This window comes from Chlamydotis macqueenii, chromosome 6, assembly GCF_036417535.1.
Source record: "Chlamydotis macqueenii isolate bChlMac1 chromosome 6, bChlMac1.mat, whole genome shotgun sequence".
Classification (NCBI taxonomy): domain Eukaryota; kingdom Metazoa; phylum Chordata; class Aves; order Otidiformes; family Otididae; genus Chlamydotis; species Chlamydotis macqueenii.
In genome coordinates this window covers 45,454,591-45,478,012 of record NC_141561.1, presented here as the reverse complement: position 1 = coordinate 45,478,012, position 23,422 = coordinate 45,454,591, and the positions used below count along the sequence as shown (strand labels likewise).

Below are 23,422 nucleotides of genomic sequence, written 5' to 3'. Positions count from 1 at the left end.
GCAGCCACAGAGCTGGGGCTGCCCTAGCAAGCACGCCTGCATTCCTCAACCACTGGGACAGCATCCAAACCCGTAGCAGCCTCAGCATTTGGGGACAGGAGCGCAGCTGTGCTGGGGCAGAGGGGTCAGGAGAAGGGAGAAGGCAGAGCTGTGTCACAGAGGGGCAGAGGGGGGCCATGCACCCCCAGGCCCCTGGAGGCAGCACCTCCCTCTAGGAGTCCCAAGTGGGGGACACGCTCACCCTACCGTCCCCTCCCGCGGGCGCAGGGGACCAGCGAGGGGGCAGCGCAGAAGAGCAGCCGTGGGCCGTCAGAGGCCCCACATACCTGCTAGAGCCATTCAGGCAGGCCTTCTGCATGGCATCAAGGGTGCAACACAAGAAATCATGCGCGTCCTCCTGCCTGCCGAACTGCATGTGCCAGGCAATCCCTGCAGGAGAGGGAGGAATCAGCCCCAGCACGTGATGCAACAGATGCAGACCTGTCCTCCCTCCCTCCCTCCCTCACTCCCTCGGGGCAGGGACTCGGGGTCTGAGCCCCCTCAACCCAAACCACACGACAGACTCATGCCGGCCACGGAGGAAGCTCCATGCAGCCCCTGGCAGGCTCCGTGAGTCACCTCTGAAGAGCCAGCTTGCCAAGACCCGCCCCGATCTCCCACCTTAGGCACCGCGCTCCTGCACGGTGACGGGAGGGGAGGGAAGGGCAGCCATCCTTACGCTTGAGGCTCTGGATGACAGACACTGGCTTTATTGCTGTGCCGCTGCTGGAAAAAGCCTGGAACGTGTGCTTCTCCATAACACACAGCATGCAAAAGCCTCTTCGCTGGCCTGCAGCAGGAGAGAAGACAGGACGTCGGGACAAACTCCGGAGAGATGGAGGCAGGACAGGGGGCAGGGGACCTCCGGTCCAACACAGCTCAGCCGCGCTCAGTTTTCCCTAGGAGCTCTGTGCTCCGGTGCAGCTCGGGGGCATCCCGGGTGCACAGGGACCACCACACGCCACCCCAGCTGGCGCAGCCCGAGTCACAGTACCAGCCAGCGCAACCCCCCAGACGAGACACTGTCCACGTGGACGGAAAACAGGTCACAGGGACGCGCTGGAGGAGCCCAGCGCTCGGCCCTGAGGGGCAGATCCCAGCAGAGCCCTATGCACAGGGCTGCGATCCCCGCGTGCTCCCCTTGGGCACAGCTGGGAGCGGTGCCCGCCGGACTCCCTTTCAAAGCCCCCCAGCAACAGCAGCTGCTGCCTGCACGCAGCCTTGGGCCCTGCCCTCACGCGCTCCCCGCAGGCAGGGGCTGTGTGGGACCCCCAGCTCAGCCCCCAGGAAGCCAGCAGACCCCCTTGGACCCATCTCAGTCCTGGCTACGCCCAGCTGAGACAAAGCCTCCCCGGACACAAGGATGACCTCTGGACGGAGAAACAGGCAAGGAGGGAGCAGAGCAGGCGCATCCCGACACCCGCACGGCCCTGGCCAGAGCCACGCACAGAGGTGCTGAGCGCGGCGCCGGGAGCAGGACAGGCGGGCACTCCTCCTCCCCTGCCGCCCGCCGAGCCGGGCCTCCCCACTCACAGGTCTGGCTGTGCTCCCTGGAGAGCAGGTAGTTGGCGAGCGGCGGCGTGTGGGTCAGGCACTGCAGGCCGGCGTTGAGGAAGCAGGTGTTCCCCACGTTGTGCAGCCCGGCGCCGACTGGGTACATCTGCTCCCACTCCATGGAGAGGCGCTCCGCAGGGAAGAGCACCTTCTGGGGTGCGGGGATGCCATCTCCCACGCTCCCCGACTCACGGCCGCTGCCTGCGGAGAGAGGGGCGGTGAGCCGCAGGGCTGCGAGCGCGGGGAGGCTCCCCCTCGCCCTCTCTGCCTACCCTGCTTGCCGGGCAGCCCCTCCTCGGGGCCGCGCTGGCCGTCAGCGGCCTCAGCCTGGGGGCCGAGCAGCGGGTACTTGCCCCGCAGCCGCTCCCACGGACAGGAGGAGCCGCGGCTGTCAGGCTCCCACTCCATCTCCTGCAGCAGCAACTTCTTCAACGAGGCAGCCAGCAGCCCACCCAGCTCCCCCTCCTCGCCCGCCTCCCTGCGGCCCAGCTTCAGCGCCTCCTCCATCTTCCTCCCGGTCAGGATGATCCAGTCCAGTGGCCCTGGCTGCACAGCCAGCAGACAGGTGACCGGGCGTGGCCGGACTGTTCTGTTTGGTTCCGCTCGTGGCGCCAGGCAGCGTCTTGTCGGGGCAACGGAACGTGGCCTAGAACCACCGCTGGCCCAGCCCCTCTGCTTGGTGCCCCTAAAGCCCTGGCGGAACGCTGAGGCCGGGGCACCGCAGTCGCCGTAGCCACCAAACACACCGGCCTGGCAGCGCTGTGTGCCAGACAGGGAGCGGAGGCCGAGCCGGGGCTGCGTGCCCCAACTCAGAGCAGAGCCCACGGCCCTGTGTGCTGCGGTAGGCGCCGCTGCCGAAGACACACCGCCTTGCCCTCACCATGTCCTGCCTGCACTATAAGTTCTCCTCCAGCCTCAAGTACCACACGCTCATCTTCAACGGCCTGCACATCTCCCTGCGCGACCTCAAGCGCCAGATCATGGCCCGGGAGAAGCTGAAGGCGCCCAACAGCGACCTGCAGATCACCAACGCCCAGACCAAAGAAGGTGCGTGGGGGCGGCGGGCGCGGGGTGGGAAGCGACAATGGGATTCGCCCTCCATCCCTAGCTGGGACTTGTGCTGGGAGCCCCACAGAGCTGTTCCTTCCTCGCGGCTCTTCTGACAACCACCGCCAGAGCTGTGTTTCAGCCACACAGCCAGGCTACAAGTGCCCGCGCTTCATGTGCAATGTGGAGAGCTCACTAAGGTTTTGCTTTCCGGGAATTCTTCAGGGAAAATGATACGGAAATGTGGGAGGATATCTGATAAGAACAGGCTTGCCAGATTTCTTTGAAATCTGCTGGAGGAAGCTGAACGGGATGGCAATGGAACAGGTGGCTGACTTGAAGAAAAACAGCGGGTTTGGTCACTTAACTTTGCCTTCAACTTCTCGTACGCCACGGCACTGGAAAACTGGTTCTGTAACTGTTGCAGAAACTGCTCCCCAGCAACATTTTTGGGTCAAGAGTGCAGCTGTGAGTTGGAATCTCAGCAGAGCCCTTAAAGCCATCGTGCACTTGAGTGTTGGCTGCCTCTGAAGGACAGTTTGGCATTTCTTGTTAATAGAACTGCTGCTGTACACCAGGGACACTGCCACGCAGATGCTATGGAGCATCAGTTCATCATTCATTTCTAACCGTGGGTGGTTTTTTCCCTGATAGTGCACGGTAATGGTGTCGGGCCGGTACTGAAGTTTTGCGGCAGAACATTTATGGTGAATATAAGCAAGAAGGATTCTTAGAGAAGTCATAAATTCATTTAAATCTGCTCAATGGTGCTTGATTCTTGGAGCTGATAATGGGTTTGTATTACTTAGTATGATGTTTCCGTTTGGTGATCTGCCATCTTGAGGAGCTTGAATGTGATTGGAGACTTTGGGATGGGATTTTCAGAAATAATGAGACTTGTAAATTGTTTTCACTCCTTGAACATTATCTTTTTTCCTTTAGTTCTCTGGCACCCTTACAACAGTCTTTTCTTTAGAATGTGTTCTAGAGTTTTTTATCTCTTCCTGATTTATTCCTGTATTGCTTTCAGAATACACAGATGATGATACCTTGATTCCGAAGAACTGCTCGGTAATTGTGAGACGAATCCCTGCTGGAGGAGTTAAAGCTCCCAGCAAAACCTCTGTCCCGTGAGTGTCCCTAAAGCATTGTATTCTTTGGTAGCGGGTGCAGTCTGTTCACTTTTTCCTGGATATTGGCGTACAGAGGCATTCAGATTTCTCTTTCCTGTTAAAGCTGCTGTTAATTTTTGTTGTGATGGGGTAGGTTCGATGTCCCAAAGCAGACGGACATTTTTAAGCCTGCTGGGACAGTACGTTTGTCACAGGACTCCTAAATCACACCAGATCCTAGGAACTGCTGTCAGGTGACATTTCTACTCCTGTTTTCAGCCCATACAGCAGATGTAACCCATTTGGTATTTTTGGCGCTGCCATGGCTAAATATGGTCAGGTGACTGATCTTTTTGCGCTAAGTACACTTGCCCTTCGCAGTGTCTAGGCCATCACTGTTCTTTCTTAGAAACTCAGTTCTGTATCTGGTGCCTGTTTGTAACACCAGGGATCTACAGCTTGGCTACAGTTACCTTCCTGGTTTGATGGCTGGTTATTTAAGAACAGGACACTGTAGCACAGATTTCCTGGTTTTGATACTTAGAGAGCAGAGGCAAAATACCTGAGGACTTCCTCTTGCCCTGTTGTGTTCTGTCCCTGGAAGTCTTGGAATAATTTGTGACAGAGTAGAATTGGGATGTTTGTGGTTGTTTTTAGTGGCACTGGATGTTCCAGGAGAGAACAGTTTATGTATATGAATAAATTCCCACATTCGCTGGGCTATCAGTACATAAGGTGCTGATGTTGAGGCTTTATAATCTGTTTTCACTGCTTTCTGTGGGGTACAAGTGCTTTATTTCAAGTTCTGATCACCTTTCTTTCTTTCTTTTTCTAGAAGTCCAGCTGAGCCAGTGAGCGGAACACCAAAAGCAGTATGTAAAAACACACTCTCACACTTGTTCCTACACACCGCGCTTGATTCCATACCCACATACACACATACTTGTGCACTTTATATAAAACACACACACACCTGTGTCATTTTTGCCATTTTCACTTTGTGTCCTTCGCTTTTGTTTTAAATACTTTTTTTTTTGCCTAATGCAGTTTACAGACGTTATCAAAAACCACTGAGAAACCACTCTTGTTAAAGTTGGTGCTGTTCCTTACATGGGACTTGAGGTTCCAACAAATACCAAACCCAACACATCCCATCCATGTTGAGAACAGTTCTGTGAGGCTAACTGATTCCTTTTCACGACCTTCAATACTTGGGTCTTTATTCCTAGAACTGGATAATTGAAGTGATGTTGGTTGGGCCCCTCTGAGGGCTTAAACTTCTTTAATAGATTGCGGTGGATTTAACTCTCGTTGTGACACAAAGTGGTCTTCTACAGCTCTGCATTTGATCTTTCCACTTTATCTGATGAAGCAGTTCAGTTTAGCAGTTTGTCTGCAAATGAAAATATCTAAAACCCAGTGTGGAGATCTTGCTGCAGGGTTAGAGCCGGGAGCTCCTGTGGGTAAAATCCCCGTCGCTTTCCTGAACTTCTGCCTGCAGCACATTTTTGGATCTGGGTGACTTCAGGGTTGATGCTGCTTTAATTTCCCAAAGGTGAAGCCTTTCTTTAGTGTACTGCCACTTGGAATTTACCCGTGGAGAAGGGACAGCATTTTTCTTCAGAGTTGACAGCACTGCCATTCGGCTGCTGAAATATAAAGAAGTAACAGAAGGAGATACTTGACTGGTGATGGTCGAGATCTTGATTTGTCACTCGGGTCGAATACTATGCGTAACTACGCATTTCAAAATAGTCCTGATAGCAGAAAAGTTACTAGGTGGTGTTTTGTATTTTTCACCTTTCTTTTAAGGATAACTGCTTTCTCTTCTCTGGAATGGTGAGAGGCGTTCCTCTAACCCTGGATCATTGGATCTGATCCTGGATAAGCTGTCATCTAATCCAGAAGTTCATGAACAAAGTATAAGCTTTTGTGCATACTTGCTGCTTTTGATATTTGTTTAGGAGAAAAGAGTGCCACCACTTTCGTAAGAAAATCAGACTGTTGCCTGCAGGCCATACAACAACTGCTTCCTGAAAAAGGACAAGAACTAATTAACAGTTTCTGAACGGTTCCGTTTCAGTAACTGGTCGATGATAAACTGTTTAATGCTGGACTCCAATAGACAGCTTTCCTAATTTCTTGTTTGCTTTCCGAGGATTGGGCCAGGGTCCCTCTCCGAGATATTCTGGAGCAATAGGTTGATCCCAAGCGGGTTTGGTTATTTTCATTTCTTCTCAGGAACCACAGAGGCACTCTTCAGCGGTCATAGGCTGGGACTGTGTTTTGAACAAACTCAAATGACAGCAGGTTGGAAATGCCTCTTTCAGTGACACTCAGAGGACAGAGTGCAGACGTTCAGACTACAGCAGAGGTTCACTGTTGCTGTGTTTTGCTTGTAGAACTTGACTATGTGTTTAATGTGTTGTGAACAGGTGCACGGCTCTTCCGCATCGATTTCTGTGTCCCAGCTTACACAGGTATAGATATGTTCTGTCAAATACTTAAAAGAAAAAAAGTGTTTGCTCGGTGTTTTTAAATGTTATACGGTGATGTACAGCTGTGTGTATATTTGATGCTGTCGTGTAAAGAGTAGTTCTCAGTTTGGGAAGACAGAAGGGGAGCACACCTGAGCAGCCTCTACATAAGGCTGCATAACATCAAGTATTTCAGGAAAATTCAGGAACACGACACAGAGCAGCTCAAAAGTGTTGCTTTAACCTCTTTAGTGCAGACTGGCAGTGCGTGCGGGCAAGGTGCTAACAGATTTCTGGTTTATTATTGCTAATCAACAGTCACTCCCTTACACCCTGCTGGTATCCGGACCAGTGTGTCATGAAAACATTTGAGCAAATACTGCTTAAAAAAAAAACCCAGCTGCCTTCAATAATGTGAACACGTAGTTCTGTGTAAGGTTGATGTTACAATTTGAATGTTGAAAGGACACAGTCAGCTGGAACAAAAACCTGCAGGTTGTGCTAACTGTCGTTAAATCACTTAATGTGAAGACGTTAGTAGCGGGGGAACGCACAGTTTGGCCTGCCTACAGCACACGGTGGCCAGGTTTCTACTGAAAAGAGTATTTTGTCCTGATGAGGGATTATAAAAAACCTGATTCCTTTTAATGCTTCTGTGTCTGAGGCTGAATTTCAGCAAGCAAAAAACAATTTTCCTAATCTTGTGTGTCCTTTTATTGCTGTAAAATGAAATAAAGATACAGGCATACATCTTTCTCAATTCAAGGTACAGTTGATACCTTCTCCTTTGAATATCTGCAGATAAATTCCAGTTTAAAAATACTGGAGAGTAGAAATTGTTCTACGCACAGCTTCTCTTTGAAGAAGGCTGGATGGGTCACACACGTCTGTATGTAAGGGGCAAACAGAGCCCAGGGTTCTGAGTGCCCCAGAGCGCTCTTTTCCAGGGGGTTCACAGGCACAGAAACACCATGTAACGGCGTAAGGACCCCCAGAACACCGTCGGGACACCTGTGTTTTGTATGAGCAGCTGTTTCTGCGCAAGCGCAGCCAGCGCCGTGCTGCTCTTTACAGCAGTGGGTGAGTGCTGGTGTCGTTGGCTGTGTGGGCTGAAGGGTGTTTCTAATGTGTGTCAAATAATTCCCCGTTACACAGACTGCCAACCTGGCTGAAGCCAGTGCCACCGAAGAAGAGAAGATAAAAGCTATGATGACGCAGTCTTGCCGTGAATATGATCCAGTCAAGTAGGTGTTGATAATGTCAAATGTGTTCTTTGGAGCCTGTGGACAAATTGTAGAGAGACACATGCATACCTTTTTCTTTTTTTTTTCCCAAAAAACTTCTAGTTACGTGAAGAATCCCTTGGCTGCCCCTCCACCATCATATACTTGCTTCCGTTGTGGGAAACCTGGCCACTACATAAGGAACTGCCCAGCACATGGGGTAAGACCGTGGGGGATTTGTGGTGTTACCAAGCTTTTAATTTTTGTGCCGTGGCACTTAGGTAACAAATCCGTGAATGCTCACGTTAAGAGTTGTTTCTCCTGGGGTGAAATACAGAGCTTATACGGCAATGCTGCAAAGGCCTTCAAACTGGAAGGGAAACCTGGAATTATCAGTGTAACTGTTTTGGATTTTCTACGTCATGGACATTAAATTTGTCCACAGATGTTTCTCTGTGAACTTTCAGGCTTATTTTTCTATATTTCAGTATTAATGGAAATTTTTCTGGTTTTAGGTTTTTTTTTCAAAGACCGTTCACAGTTTTTAGTATTTTGTGTAAACACAAGATGTTTCTGTTGACCCCATCTGTGGAATATTTGCTGATGTGAATTCCACAGCCTCTGGTTGAGCATTCCTGCCATTTAGCGTTGGGCACTGAATGGATATGCATGAGGTGTGAATCCAGCCTTCCTACAGAGACAGTGAATGTCAGTTTCCCCAGTGACTGGTTCAGAGCACTGAACTGAGCTCTCCCTCTGAACTGCGCTTTGCAGGAGGAGCGGGTTTGTGTCTCTTCTCTGAGTGGAAGGAGCCAAGGGATATCTCACCCTTAGGAACCTGAAGTTAAGCCAAAGAACATCGACTGAGTTCAAAGCACTGCTCAAGGCTTTGGGTCATCCTGGCTATAGTCATTTAGGAAATAAGTATTTCAGCCGAGCAGCCCCTACGATAGGTGAAAGGAGAGGAGTAAAGGCTTTGCCGCCTAAAATCATCATTGAAATGTCATTTTGCGTGTGGGTGTTAAGATGAGAGATGTCTGCGTTTCTTTTCTTAACAGGACAAAAAGCTGGGGTCTGTTCCCAGACTGAGAAAGAGCACAGGAATTCCAAGGAGTTTCATGATGGAGGTGAAAGATCCCAGCACAAAGGGCGCGATGATAACCACTGACGGAAAATACGTCATACCATTTATTAATGCGTAAGTATGGAATTAACTGGACTGACCAAGAAGCGAACGAGGGAAAGCATGCGTAGATGTCCGAGTGGCAGTGCAAGCCAGCTGGCCAGGCTGTGTCATTTCGAGGGAGGAAACACTGTCGTTGTATCCTCACCTTCAAATCCGGGATCCTTTCCCATATGGAATTAGGGTGGTACCAACTGCTCGTGCCCCTGGAAGTTGGTTAAATTGCGGGTACGCTAAGGATCTGTCTGTCTGCAGAACATTTCAGTAGAGTTTCCAGGCAAGTCGTTCTCATTGAGAGCTCGTTTTGCTTCTGGTTGATCTTTCAAAGGCTTCTTGCAAAATTTAACCAATTGCTGTTGGACAGAGATTTCCTCCCGCTCTGACTTTGATCAGATCTCATGTGTGAAGCAGACTGAGGTTTTCCTGTGACTCTAAACTAAAAAAATCCTGCTGTGTGCTGAGAAGAGTGGCTGTTTGACAATGCACGTGGCAGCACTTCCGTTGTTCTGTCACAGATCTCCTTTAGTGGAAGCTGTGACATAGACTTCTGTCATTTATAAAATGTAGTTGCACAGAGATAACTTTATCCTGAGCCTGCAGTTCACATTTCCCCTCTGGCAAAGGAGAGGGGGGTTCGTTTCACCTGATTCCTAGCTGTCCAAAAGTTATTTTCCTAGTCTGAGCTAATCTCTTAGTTGATCCAATGAATGGGAGAATTCTGCAGAAGGAAAATTGTTCCTCCCTCCCTCTTGTAGTGCTGTCGCTGTTAGAAAAGTATTTTGAACAACTAAGCCTGTGTTTTGGAAGGGGAATGTGCAGGGAGAAGAATTCCATCTGTTATTCAGGACATGGTTTAGTAGGCGTGGTGGTGTTAGGTTGACAGTTGGCCTTTATGATCTTGGAGATCTTTCCAGCCTTAAAGATTCTATGACTCTATGATCTTGCTGTGATAAAATCCAAAGCTTGGAAATGTTTTCCTTTACCCATCTTTAACTTTTGTCTTTTTCCTTCCCCAACCCCCCCAGGGAAGCTTATGCTAGAGGAAAGAAGGAGAAGCCTCCTTTTCTGTCAGAGCAGCCACCCTCCTCCTCCTCAGATCCCGTTCCAGAGGAGCTGTTGTGTCCCATGTGCAAAGAGATCATGACTGACGCAGCTGTGATTCCCTGCTGTGGAAACAGTTACTGTGATGAATGTGAGTGTTACCCCCATGTTTGTTGATTCAAAAGATCACATCTGACCTTCTGAAAGCAGATACAGGAGATAACGGCTGTACTTGGAGACCAGTTCTGTTTCACACTGAAGTACACTGTGACTAGGAAAGGTCTCTTCTTGTATAAAGGAAAAAAGGCAGAAAGCTTTTTTCCCTTTTTACCTGTTGTTAAATCCTCTTTACATGTGGAAAGATGAGTGGGAGGAGAGTGCGGAACTGTGCAGGTGATTACAGCGTGAGATCTTGAAAGCATTGAGCTTGTCCACAGCCCGTTCTCTCATACAGAATTCTGTAGCCAGCTCTGGTGATTTCCTGTGGTCTGCAACCAACAGATAGTCAGGCATTTAATGCACATTCTTCTCCACGGGAGAGCTGGATAAAACCCTCAGAACTGGAACCTACTAATGTTTTTTGAGATGTGTTTTATTCGTTAATGTTGAGCTTGGGGACCGCTCGCTGTACTAGACAGCTGAAAAAAGTCGAGTCAAAACACCAGGACAGAGCCTTCTCCACAGCTTCCAATGTTACAACAGTGAAATATCAAAACCGTACAGGTATTTGCTTCGTACTAGACATTTTGTACGCTGTTGGACAATTAGAGCTCCATGCTCTCCATTCAAGACCACATTCACCCATTAATCAGAGATGTCTTTTTATCATTGGTTAGAACTCACAAAATATCCATGGTTGGGCTAAAATCTGTGTTGATGATTCTAATTCTTCACAGGCATTAGAACAGCGCTGCTGGAATCTGAGGAACACACCTGCCCAACGTGTCACCAGACAGACGTTTCTCCAGATGCATTAGTTGCCAACAGGTTCCTACGCCAGGTAACGTGATGACGTTTCCGTAAACTGTTTGTCAGAAAAGTCTACTTGCAAACAGCTGGCAGGGAAGGAAGCATTCACTGACACGGCCTTAAGCAGGGCTGGATTGAATACGGCTCAGTTTCCTGCTCAAGTACATGATCTGCTGTTACAGAAGCTCACAACGCTGTGGAGGCCATGGGGCAAATTCAGGTCCCGCTGTTGTTTAACAGGATTGCCTCCCTTTCAAGTTTGGTGTTAACAGTGAAGGCCCTCAAAGACAGAGACTCTGCGTTGCCAGTCATTGATACCGGTGTTTAATGCCATCTGTTCACACCTCTGTGTGTTGATTTATTGTAGGGCTGATAGCACGGACAGGAATACACAAGGGGTTGTACCCTGTGGAGGCCTTTCTTCGTACATCTCCTGAAGTTTCCTGTCACCTCTTTGTAAATGTTTCTCTGCCTCTAGGCTGTGAACAGCTTCAGCAACGGAACTGGCTACACAAAAAGGCGCTCTGCGCAGATTCGGGAGCCGCAGCAGCAGCCGCCGCCACTGCCACCACCTCCACCACCACTCCTGGCTGTTACCCCTCCTGCTGCTCTGGTGAGTGCTGCTGAACTCGCTACATCTTCCTCGCTGTCCGTCGGCAGTGTGTTGGAAGAGAAGCTCAGTTTTATGTCAACACAAGCAGCGAGTCTTGTATTTCAGTAGAGCTTATTTTGCAACTCTTGCTTGTATTCACAGGGGCTGTCAGGCTCCTGCACTGAGACAGCCAGCACTGCCGAGTCTGCTGGGCCCCCCAGGACAGCCCATACCCACAGCTGGTAAGTGACAGGAACTTCAGAATTTCTTAAATAAAAAAATCTTCAGATAAACTGAATGGGATTTTTTTTCCCTTTTCCCTCTCCCCACTCCAAAAGGTCACCCCATGAGAGCCACTGCAGTTCACTGCTCAGGTGCCAGACCGGGCTGGGAACGGTAAGTGTTCTACAGAAATGCAGTAGGTGACTACTTGTCACCTGTTAAATGAGGCCGTAACACATCACTTATACAGCAGCTGATTTATAATGGAATACGTATGCGCAGAGAGCTGTGGAAAATACAGGTGGTAATTAATTTTTAAATGGCTTAATTGGACTTGGCTTTAACAAAGGGGTTCTGTGCTTGCAGTAAGATTATTTAAAAAAAAAAAACCTGCTACATGATTGAAAGGAGGACTTTAAACAATGAATAATTTTGAGCAAACCATAATTACATATAAAAACTAAATCTAATTAAAGGATCAGGTGGAAAGCCAGGCTTTTGATTGCTGGCTGAACAGGGCTGTAGAAATTGATTTCCCAATAGAAATCGGCCTCCGACATGATTCCTTTAACAACTTAGCCAATACTGCTGGAGCAAATGATTGGAAAATTCCACACTGTTATTTTAGGACAACTTCAGGGATGGTGACTCAACCACTTCCCCGGGCAGCCGGTTCCAGTGCCTGACCACCCTTTGGTGAAGAGATTTTTCCTGATATCCAATCTAAACCTCCCCTGGTGCAGCTTAAGGCCGTTTCCTCTCGGTTCCTCCGTGAAGGAGAAGCAGATTGTCTAGAAGGATCAGGAGGAGTTCCACTCCACCTCTCTGTCGTCAGATGCAGTGGATGGTTCAGGAGATCAGCAGTGATGGCAGTTTCATGTGTGGGTTGCCAGCTCAGATACGGCAGCGGTTACAGGTGACGGACAGTTATAACTGGGCAGCAGTTGTTAAGGAACAAGCGTCGCTTTTGCTAAAGCTTCTCTGTAACGACAGCCTTCTCCTCCCGGCAGCCGTGAGGAGGCTAGAAACTGAATAGCTGTGGCTGCTGGATTTCCTGCGTCTCCCTGTTCTGCTTGTAAGCATTGCCTCAAAGCACCGGGGAGGAGATACATGAGAGAAATTGTCTTCATTTCCTCCTTTCTGTATCTCCTGTGGATACATGGAGAGATTTTAACCGGGACTCTCTCTTAGTCATGCTGTCAGGGTCTTTCCTAGAGCAATGGCATGGAGTCGTATGACGAGAGGCGGAGTGTAGAAGCGTTACGATATGATTTTGCTTGAAATGCGATCGCTGTCCTTGGTCAGAGCGAGAGGTATGTGCCAGATTTTGCTGGGACACCTGGCTAGAAGTGTTGATCAAATAGCCCTGTATGTAGGATTGCAGGACAAGTATTTTTCACCCCGTTCCAAGCACCACCTAAGTATGAAGCGAAGTAGACTAAGCTGGCCTTTTAGAGTTGAGCTTTACTGTCTCCAGGCTAAATCACGTTTTCTTGGTGTTTGTTACTGCCCTGTAGCCGTTAGGACTTGCTCTTTTTCTATCTTACTGCAACACAACTGATTTGCACTGGATGTACTTGTGGAGCAGTGAAAAATGTTCACATACCAGTAGCGGCCAGTATGCACCAGTTTAAATCAGTCAACAGCTATGGTCGTTCATGGGACAGACCATACATACACTGACCCTTCCTGTTTGCTTTTCCACTGACAAAGCAGCAGTTGTGGAGAGGTAAAGAAACCAAACCAAATTTGGGAGGTAAAGAACTGGGGAGAGTGACTGTTTTGAATTAACATCATCTATTTTTTGTGTGTGCTGTGGTTTTTTTAAGATCCAAGTCTCCTCATCTTGCTTCATCTTACTCTTTCAGCTACTCCAATTCAAGATCAAGTTCCTCCCGCACTAACTCCTCCTCTCGATCACTTAGCCATTCCCGTTCCCGTTCCTACCTGCGATCACCACCTCATCCAAGAAGAGGCAAAGGGAAGAGCCGTAACTCTCGTGCCAGGTCAAGGTCACGTGGCTCTCGCCATTCCAGATCAAGGTCACCCCCCTACAGAAGATACCGTTCACGATCGAGGTCCCCAGGGTTTAGAGGTCGGACTCCCACTGAACGGACTGTACCTGAAGGGGGACGAGAGCGGGGGAACGTTAACAGATACAGAGGTGTTCCACCATATCACAGGAAGGCTTATGAAAGAAGGAGTAGCCATAGAGAAACAGTGTGAAACAGGAGTAGAAACAATATGGAAGAGTAGTATCCAGTTTCATTATTAGTATGTCTTAAATTCCTTAATTTTGCTATAGCCTTACTAATGTTTTGTGGGTTTTGGATGTGTTTTGTAAACCGTTTCAGTTCAGACAAATTAGTAATGTATCTGTAAAGTGTTTTGTAAATGTTAATGGAAATTATTTTGTAGATGTCGATCGCGATTATGTTACTGTGGGGAAAAGACTGTGTATATGAGAGAACCATTTATTAAAATTTTGAAACGAGTTGGAGTCTTTGGTGAATTAATGCATATGAAGACGAAACCATGAGTGGTTGATCTGAGCGACAGGGGCTTGAAGGTCCAAATAACCGACAGTCACTCCCTTAGACCCTGCTGGTGTCTGGACCAGTGTGTCATAAAAACATTTGAACAATTCTACTTAACAAAAAAAAAACCCAACTGCCTTCAGTAATGTGTTCTGCATAAGGCTGATGTTACAATTTGTATGTTGAAAGGACACAGTCAACTGTAAAAACCTGCAGGTTGTGCTAACTGTCGGAAAATCACTTAATGTGAATGCAAAATTAATCTCCCAGCTCCCAACCTGTGTGTCCTTTTATTGCTGTAAAATGAAATCATGACACTTGCATCTGTCTTTCTCAATTAAAGGTGCAGTGGATAGCTTCTCCTTCAAATAGTCTGCACCTTAAATACCAGTTTAAAAATGCTGGAGACCATAAATTGTTCTACGCACAGCTTCCCTCTGAAGAAGGCTGGATGGGTCACACACGTCTGTGTGTAAGGGGCAAACAGAGCCCAGGGTTCTGAGTGCCCCAGAGCGCTCTTTTCCAGGGGGTTCACAGGCACAGAAACACCATGTTTCGTACTTCAGCCCTGACCGGGACCAGACCACGCAGTCTCTCTCTCGTTCCCCCACCCTCCGAGAGAATAGGGGGAGAACTGGTAAACAAAAAAAAACCAGCAAAAACACGTGGGTTGAGATTGAACAAAAAGTAAATTTAACAGCAATAACAGAAAAAAAAACCAAAACAAAACAGTGATGGAATACAAATACAGTATAATGGCTTACAAATCTCCACACCCAGTTTCTTCCAAGTAGCAGGAGGCTCCCCTCAGCACCCTCCTCACTGACACCCTGAGCAATGTCAGACGGGATGGAACAGCCCTTGGGCTCAGCTGGGTAAATTTACCCCAGCTGTTGGCTCATTAGTTAACTATCCCAGCTGGGTGCCCCAGCCATAGGGGCCACCAGCTCCAGTTCTCTGCACAGCTCAGGTGAATATTAACTCTGCTCTAGCCAGAACCAGGACACCCATATGCGCTGCCGCACTGTGGCAGGAGATTGCTGCCCGGCTGGAGAATCTGGTTGTAAAAGTCCGTCACGTAGATGCTCACGTACCCAAGAGTCGAGCCACGGCAGAACACCAAAATGACCAAAGGATGGATCAGGCTGCTACGACTAAAGTTTCCCAAGTGGGCCTAGACTGGCAACACAGGGGTGAGCTATTTTTAGCTCGGTGGGCCCATGACACCTCGGGCCATCAAGGAAGAGACGCAACATACAAATGGGCTCGTGATCGAGGGGTGGACTCGACCATGGACACTATTGCACAGGTTATCCATGAATGTGAAACATGCGCTGCTATTAAGCAGGCCAAGCGGTCAAAGCCTCTTTGGTAGGGAGGACGATGGCTGAAGTATAAATATGGAGAGGCCTGGCAGATTGATTACATCACACTCCCACAAACTCGTCAAGGTGAGCGCCACGTCCTTACAATGGTGGAAGCCAGCACTGGGTGGCTAGAGACCTATCCCGTACCCCACGCCACTGCCCAAAACACCATCTTGGGCCTTGAGAAGCAAGTTCTCTGGCGACATGGCACTCAGAAAGAATTGAGCCAGACAACGGGCCTCATTTCCGAAACAACCTCATAGACCCCTGGGCCAAAGAGCACGGCATCGGGTGGGTATACCACATCCCCCATCACACACCAGCCTCTGGAAAGATTGAACGGCACAATGGACTGCTGAAAGCTACACTGAAAGCAATGGGTGGTGGGACCTTCAAAAATTGGGATAAACATTTAGCAAAAGCCACCTGGTTAGTCAACACTCGGGGATCCACCAATCGAGCTGGCCCTGCCCAGCCAGAGGGCAGAGGGTGATAAAGTCCCTGTGGTGCATCTAAGGAGTATGTTAGGAAAGACGGTCTGGGTTATTCCTCCCCTGGGCAAAGGCAAACCCACCCGTGGGATTGCTTTTGCTGAAGGGCCTGGATGTACTTGGTGGGTGATGCAGGAGGATGGGGAAGTCCCACGGGTAGCTGAAGGAGATCTGATGTTAGGTGAGAACAGCCAATAATTTGACCTGTATATAATCATTTCTATAGTCCTTACATGTCACGTCAAAGGTATTGCAGCAAGGAACACCCTGATCAGTGAAGAATGAGCTTCAATAAAACCGAGAGAGATGCAACGGTGATGGAACAGGAACTGGCCCCCAACAACTTCCTCAAGATCAACATCTTCCACTCGCAGACCATGGGCATGATACACCAGCCACGCCAGATGTACCAACTGCGAGTTCCAGGTGCAGCAGGCAACAACCCCACACTACATACCATCTCTCTTGTCCTGAAAGACTGTCAGGACAGATGGAGCCCAAAGTCATGGACTAAATGAGCTCAACAGACTGAAGGAGTTACATCTCTGTGTATATACACACACACGTATATATGTATATGCATGACGTAGATTGTATGGAATAAGGGGTGGACACTGTCCGGGTTTTGGCAGGGATGGAGTTAATTTTTCCTCTCAGTAGCCGGTGTGTTTTGGATGCCCTGTGTGAAGAATGTTGATAAACACCCTGATGATATGAGTTGTTGTGAATGAGACCAAGGACACCGTCCTGCTTTCCAAGTCTCGCTAATTTGCAGATGCGGGAAGCTGGGAGAAAGACAGACAGAATAACTGACCCAAACTGGCCAAAGAGAGTGTTCCATGCCTGAACACCATGCTCAGTAGAGAAGTGGGGGCTGGCCAGAGCGGGTATCTGCCTTCCTGGCATCCATCTTCCTTCCTCGTTTGCTGGCATCGTTCCCTCTCCCTTGCTGGCTCCCTTTTGCTCCTTTGCTTGCTGCTCGGTTTTGTTTCCATGATCGCTGCTCGGGACGGGCTGTGTCGGTCATTGGGACATCGGGTGGTGAGAAAACACATATTGTTCACTTTGTATATTTTAATATCCGTATATTCTGTTATTATTGTAGTTTTCCCTTGTTATTTTAGTAAATTGTCTTCATCTCAACCCATGGGTTCTCCTTCCTTCCCCACTGGGGAGGGGGAGTGTGAGCGAGAAACTGTGTGGTAATTCGGGCTAAACCATCACAAAGGAAAAAAAAGGTTGCAAAAATGAGCAAAATGATTAACGCTTTGATGGCGCTTTATTTTGGGGCACTTTTGATGTTGGGCACTGCTATGCTTGTGTTGGTTTACCTGTGTTCACCTTGTGATTGTCCTCGTGAACAATCACCCTCCTCTTCTGATCCCCCAGAGCCACAGGCCTCAAACTTGGCCTGGGACACATTTTTAGTTTGGTAAGATAAAACGTTGTTAATTAGATTTAGAGATGTTAACATAATTTACTCAGATAAGATGTTGTTAAGTAGATATAAGGGAAAATGTTAATTAGATTTAGATATGTCCTCCTTTTGAAGGCCCGAATCATCATTTTTCATTGCCAACCTTCATGTTTAGGGCACAAAGCCTCATTTCTTAGTCCAAAGCTGCATCTTCAAGCCACACAATCCTATTTAAAGGGCCCCAAATCCTCAATTTAGAGACTAAATCATCACTGTTCTGGTTTTGTTTAGCGAGGGGGGCCTAAGGTGGCAGCTTCTATCGGAAACTGCTAGAAGTTGCTCCTCTTTGTTCAGTGGACTCGGCCGGGACGAGGGCGGACCCGCTGCTGGCCAAGGCCGAGCCAATTGGTGTCAGCACGTTCCATGATAACGCCTCTGCCGTAACACATTTAAGAAGGGGAAAACAGACAAAAAGGAAGTAGAGAAGATGTGAAGGAGCTGAGCAGGACAGAGAGGGGGAGGCGCGAGCCTCGTGGGCCTTGCAGGTTTCACCCTCTGGCCTCCCGCCGGGCGGCGACTGGGCCCAACTGGGCCCGGCCCGGCTGAGAGAAGTGGGGAGGAGAGGAGATGTGAATGAGATGTAAAAACGTCCTGAGAGGTGTCTGCCAGCCTGTTGTGAAGAATTTTCCTTGTGAGAGGAACGGAGACTGCGTAGTTTGGTCCCGATCGGGGCTGAACTACGACAATCATTTTCCGGGTCCAAGGGCTCATTTCAGTGTCCAAAGGCCCAGTTTTAACATCTGGTCACATGTTTTTAAAGTTCAAACTTCAAGTCTCATTTTTAGGGCCCAAACTCTCATTTTGGTTGTCCAAACAGTCATTTTCAAGATCTAAATTCTCATTTTTAGGATACAAACCCTCATTTAGAAGATCAAACCCTACTCCAAAGGTTCAAAGACTCATTTTAAGGGCCCAAAGTATCATTTTTATTGCCTCAACTCTGATTTTGAAGGTTGAAAGGCTCTCTGTTAGGGTCCAAGGCCTCCTTTCCAGGTCCAAACACTCTCTTTAGCTCCCAAAGCTCCCATAGTCTAATTTGTAGGATCCATTCTGGAATTTTTAGGGCTTAAAGCCTCTTTTTTTTTTGTTTTCTTACAATACGATAGAATAGAGTATTTAAGTTGGAAGGACCTACAATGATCATCTGGTCAAACTGCCTGACCAGTTCAGGCCTGACCACGTTAAAGCTCGTTAATACCGACACTGCCCAAGTGCCTCTTAAACATTGACAGGCTTGCGGCATCGACTTCTCATGGCCAAAGCCTCATTTTTATTTTCCAGACCTCAATTTTGAGGGCCTGAATTCTCTCTTACAGATTTCAAAGCCTCATTTTTATGGTCCAAACCTTCACTTTAGGTCCAATGTCTAATATGTGGCCTGACTCCTGATTTTCAGGGTCAAAGCCTCGGGGTTAGTTTGCAAAGTCTCCTTTTCAGAGCCCAAACATTGCTTTAAGACACTGAAGCTCATTGCAGTGTCCAAAGCCTCATTTCCGTTTCCAAACCATCCGTTACAGGGCTCCAAGCTTCATTTCTGGAGTCCAACTTCTCTTTCACAGGGCCCTAACCCCACTTTTACAGCTCAAAGCCTTCATTTTAGGAATCACAACATTATTCAGGCCTAGAGCTTCATTTTAAGCGTCTAAACTCTCATTTTTAGGGCAAAGCCCACTTTTTATAGGTCCAAAGATGCACCGAGAGAGTCTGCACTCTCACTTTTGGCCTGCAGGAAAGGCGGCAAGAGTGGAAAAAGCTGGGCACCCTGCAGGGGCGGGGCAGGCTGGCTCCACCAATCACGCCGTGTGGGAGAGCAGCACGTGATGATTGATAAGCTGTCTGACCCGTCATTAGATGGGAGGAGCAAGGGGGAAATCCCAGGCAGCCAATCAGAGGAAGCATTGCCCCAGGTGGAGGGCGGGCACTGCAGCCCAGCAGCCTCACCACCCGGGGACAATCACAGCCAGCATTGCCTCAGGGCAGGACCAAATGGGGGCAGAGTGACAGCCAAGAGGACCAATCCCAGACAGCATTGCCTCAGGGCAGGCCCAAACGGGGGCAGAGTGACAGCCCAGCGACCAATCCCAGGCGGCATCCCCTCGGGCGCAGGCCGAGCACCGCCCCCGCGCGGCCGGGCCTGGTCAGCAGCTGCGCAGGACGCCAAGGACGCCGTGAGGGTGTGCGGGCGTAGAACTGGCAGTGCCAGCGCCCGGCGAGAGCTGAATCTGCCGCTGCCGTGAGAGAGCGTGAAAGCTGTGTCTGCACAGACAGGAGCAGCAGCAGCAGGGCTGAGGAGAATCCCCGTCCCTGGCGGGGCAGGGGCAGCGCGGGGACAGAGGCTGAGGAAAAGGCTGCGGCGCTGAACGCCTCCTGCGCCTCATCTGTGCCGGCGAGCTGTGCTCAGGGTGCCCAGCCCCCGAGCCAGAGACCGGCACGGGGAGCACGATGCAGCCCCCACCCCCCGGGGGAAATGGTCAGCGCCCTGCGACCGCACTGCGACACACACAGATCTGCGGGGCCGGGCGGGACCCGCCCGTTGGGGCTGAGGGTGCTGGCCGAAGCGCTCGGCAGGCCACTTTCCACCACTGCCCAGCAGCCCTGGCCGAGCGAGGAGGCCCCGGCTGACGGGAGGGCAGCACGCGTGACGCCCGTCCACAGGAAGAGCCACAGGAGGATGCAGGGAAGCACAGGCCTGTCAGCCTGGCCTCAGTGCCGGGGAAGGCTGTGGAGCAGATCAGCGTGAGTGCCGTGGCCTGGCCCGGACAGGACAGCCAGGTGAGCGTTGTGAGCTTTTCTTGGCCTCAGAAAGTGTCCATGGCTGAGGGAAGGCTGTGGGAACGTAGTCACGGACCCCCGCTGCACGCTAAGTGAAATCATTTATTGTTACAGCTTATGTGCTTATCTACCCTCCCATCGCCCATCCACCCCCAGATGTCCTTTCTCTTGTTTTCCTTCTCTTGGAAAGTCCCTTGTTTCTCATTCTCGTGGCTTCTTGTTTCTCATTCCCGTGGCTTCTGATACTCGTCGTCCCCAACAATTCCCCCTTCTTGTTTAAAGTAATTTTCTACTACAGCATTCTTCTGCTGTTACAGACATAACAACTGCAGCAACCTCCTTACCTACAAAGCCAGTGACTAGTTTTTTGCAAGCCTCTGTTGAAACAAGCCATAAGTTCTGCTGACAATGTCTTGTATCCTAAAGCTTCCCTTCTCCTGCCATGGCTTCTTCCTGCGAGCAGGATTGTATCCCTCCCCCAAGGACGGTGCGCTTTCACTGGCACCGTACTGGCTGGAGAAATACCCACATCTCCCCTGCTTTGTTTCTGAGAAGAGGCTTGTCCCAAGGCTTTGTCTATTAAAGTCTGCACACATTTCCACACGCACGGAATGCAGATCAAAATGCACATCTAAAAGGAATGAATGAGCATCCTACAGCTACTTGTAGTAAGCTTTTGTCAACCCACCAAAAAGATTTCTGGATACATCAAAGCCATCCCTTTGTTGCCGTTTCTGTACTCCTTTTTGCAAGTTTTGAATGCTTTTGTGAATGGATTCCGAATGATCAGACAGATTCACGCAGCAAAGCCCATCAAAATCCTGGCAACCGTGATTTTGTTCTCATAATAAAAAATCTATTGCTGCTCTGTTCTGTTACCACCCCGACTACACCGGAGACACCGCCGAGCAGGAGGGTGCTTATCAGCAGGGTCAGGGCAGAGAAAGGAGGCAGGCGCAGCACCTTCAGGGCTCCCCTGTTGTTCGCAGAGTGCGCTCTGGGCCCTGTCTCTCTCCTGCGCCCCGAGCCGCCTCTGTTTATCCCCTCGGCAGATTCAGAGGAAGAGTACTGACCAGACGCTGCTGCACGCGTGGCCAGCGCACGCAACCAGGCCTGTCAGATGTGCTCTGCAGGCTGACAGCGGTTCTGTTTTGTACAGTAGCGTCACGTGCAGCACCTGCATCAGTCAGCAGCGCTGACAGCGCCGATGCAGTTGCATTTGTTTGCTTAGCAAGCCAACAGCCCAATTTATTTAGCGTAGCGAAGCCTGGGCACTTGCCACACCAAGTGCAAAGACTGGAGCAGCAATAATTTCACTTGAGTTCCCAAATTCTGTATTGTCTTGGCAGTCAGATTCAAAGCTACGTGTACTTCGTTTAGGTCTTTTACGCTGTAAAATCACTGCGTTATTGGGTGTAAACATCCCCAAGGTTCCCATGGTGCAGGGCCCCCCATATGGGAGGGCATCCCTGCCCACGCACGGTCCCCACATATGAAAAACCCCCATCAGGGCGGGCACTGGAGTAGTGCTGGGTTTTGATAGTTCCCTACACATTTCTGCTTTCCGTGACTGATGTCCACGGAGCTGCCACACAGCTCGTTAACAATCCTACGAACGTGAGGCAGCCTGGAGCGCCGGTCGTACCCATCGCGCAGGGATCCACGTGTTCACTGCTGCTGTAGAGACACAAGCGTATCCTTTTCCCCACGTTACAAGAGGGAACGGTCCTTCCCAGTTCCCTGCTTCCAGATTCTGAACCATCCCCGGAGCTTGCCCTCGGATGGCCTCAGGTACAGGAGACGATCCAAAATGTTTCTGTATTGGGGAAGAATTGTCACTCCAACCATTTAGACAACTGAGCACATACATTGCTTTCGCTGACTTTTCGTTTGCAGATCTCCCTTCCGTTCCCCCTTCTTGTTCTAACAGCATATTTTTAAGTGTGCCATGGGCGCGTTGAGTGACGGCCTGTCCAGTGGGGTTGTGCGGGATACCAGTAACATGCTGGGTGCCCCACAGAGCAAGGACGTTTTGGACTGCGCGAGAAGCATACGCTGGCCCGTTACCTGTTTTGACACGCGTGGGAACCCCCATGAAAGCAAACGCTGACGTCCAGTGTTGGCAAACATCTTGAGCACGTTCTCCTGCATGAGCAGAGGCAAACAATAAGCTGGGATGGGTGTCGATAGTTACATGCACGTATTTGTGTGGGCCCAATGACGGGACGAGAGTTATATCAGATTGCCACAATTCTTGAGAGCACAAACCACGCGGATTAACCCCATATCAAGGGGGCGTAACTGTGTTCTGGCAGCTGCTTCAGGAACGCACAGTTGCCCGAGCTTGTTCCCGTGTCAGCTGTAATTGTCGTTGAAGGGCTGCAGAGTTTTGGTGATAAAATTCATGGGACAGCTCAGCCTGCGTGAGTGTGTTTGGAACGAGGGCCGCGTTAGTGAGAGCATCTGCTCTCGCGTTACCTTCTGTGACAGGTCCTGGGAGCGGGGTGTGAGCTCTCAGATGTACAGTAAAGTGAGGACGATCCCGCACATGTAACACCGATAACAGCTGTTGAAACTGGTCATACAGCAAAGGATTATTAATTTCCTTTAGCACTGCCCGCTCAGCGCGTTGTATTACATTGAGCACACGGGCAGAATCGGAGACAACACTGAGGGGTTCATCTTTCCACTTGTACAAAGCTCGTACCACCGCCGCAAGTTCTACAGTTTGGGTCGAACCTTCGACCGATTGTGCGTCATGATGCCACTCACCATCCTGCTTCCAAACCATTACAGATTTGTGCGTTTGTCCTGATCCATCTGAAAACATTGCCAAGGCATTTTCCATGGGAGTGTAACTGAGCAGAGTTGCTGGATGCAACGTTAACTCTCCTAAAAATTGCAGCACTGGTTGCTGGGGCCAACGAATGGAAATCTGTAGCAAAACTGTTTGCAATGCGTCTGTGCTTCTGGGGTGAGTCTCCTAGGAGAGGGTAAATCTGAGTCTCCTTTACGCGTTTGGAAGAGTGGAGAAAGCAATTCCGTAGAGAGCCTAATCCCGGGCGTACCCAGCTGACAGCTGCCAGCAATTTCTGCAAATCGTTTCAGGTAAACACTGTTGGAGGGGTTTTAACTTTTGTGACACAATTGTTCTTTCCATAATTTGTCAGCCGAGATACTGCCAGGGACACACCTCTTGAATTTTTCCTTGAGCAATAGCCAATTTAAATCTGGATAATGCACTGGTGATAGCATTAAGAACTCTGTCTACCAGAGAATCATCAGGTGCTGCAATTAGGATGTCAGCCCTATAATGATA

General features: G+C 49.5%; 1 protein-coding gene across 1 annotated transcript; it reads left to right on the top strand.

The window, feature by feature from the left end:
• Nucleotides 1-2,474: 2,474 nt before the first annotated feature.
• On the top strand, nt 2,475-21,175 carry LOC147600400 (E3 ubiquitin-protein ligase RBBP6-like). The gene is made up of 14 exons (XM_086751295.1): nt 2,475-2,640; nt 3,671-3,770; nt 3,968-4,006; nt 4,588-4,624; nt 6,188-6,232; nt 7,385-7,473; nt 7,576-7,672; nt 8,511-8,650; nt 9,661-9,827; nt 10,573-10,676; nt 11,124-11,258; nt 19,987-20,103; nt 20,530-20,590; nt 21,093-21,175. Exons 1-14 carry the CDS (start codon nt 2,475-2,477, stop codon nt 21,173-21,175), a joined length of 1,380 nt encoding a protein of 459 aa, XP_086607421.1.
• Nucleotides 21,176-23,422: the final 2,247 nt, after the last annotated feature.

Coding starts and splice junctions, on each gene's coding strand:
- LOC147600400 (XM_086751295.1), top strand. CDS start 2,475: ATGTCCTGCCTGCACTATAAGTTCTCCTCCAGCCTCAAGTACCACACG. Junction 10,677..11,123: donor CCAACAGGTTCCTACGCCAG/GTAACGTGATGA, acceptor CTCTGCCTCTAG/GCTGTGAACAGCTTCAGCAA. Junction 20,591..21,092: donor GTATCCCTCCCCCAAGGACG/GTGCGCTTTCAC, acceptor TGTTGTTCGCAG/AGTGCGCTCTGGGCCCTGTC.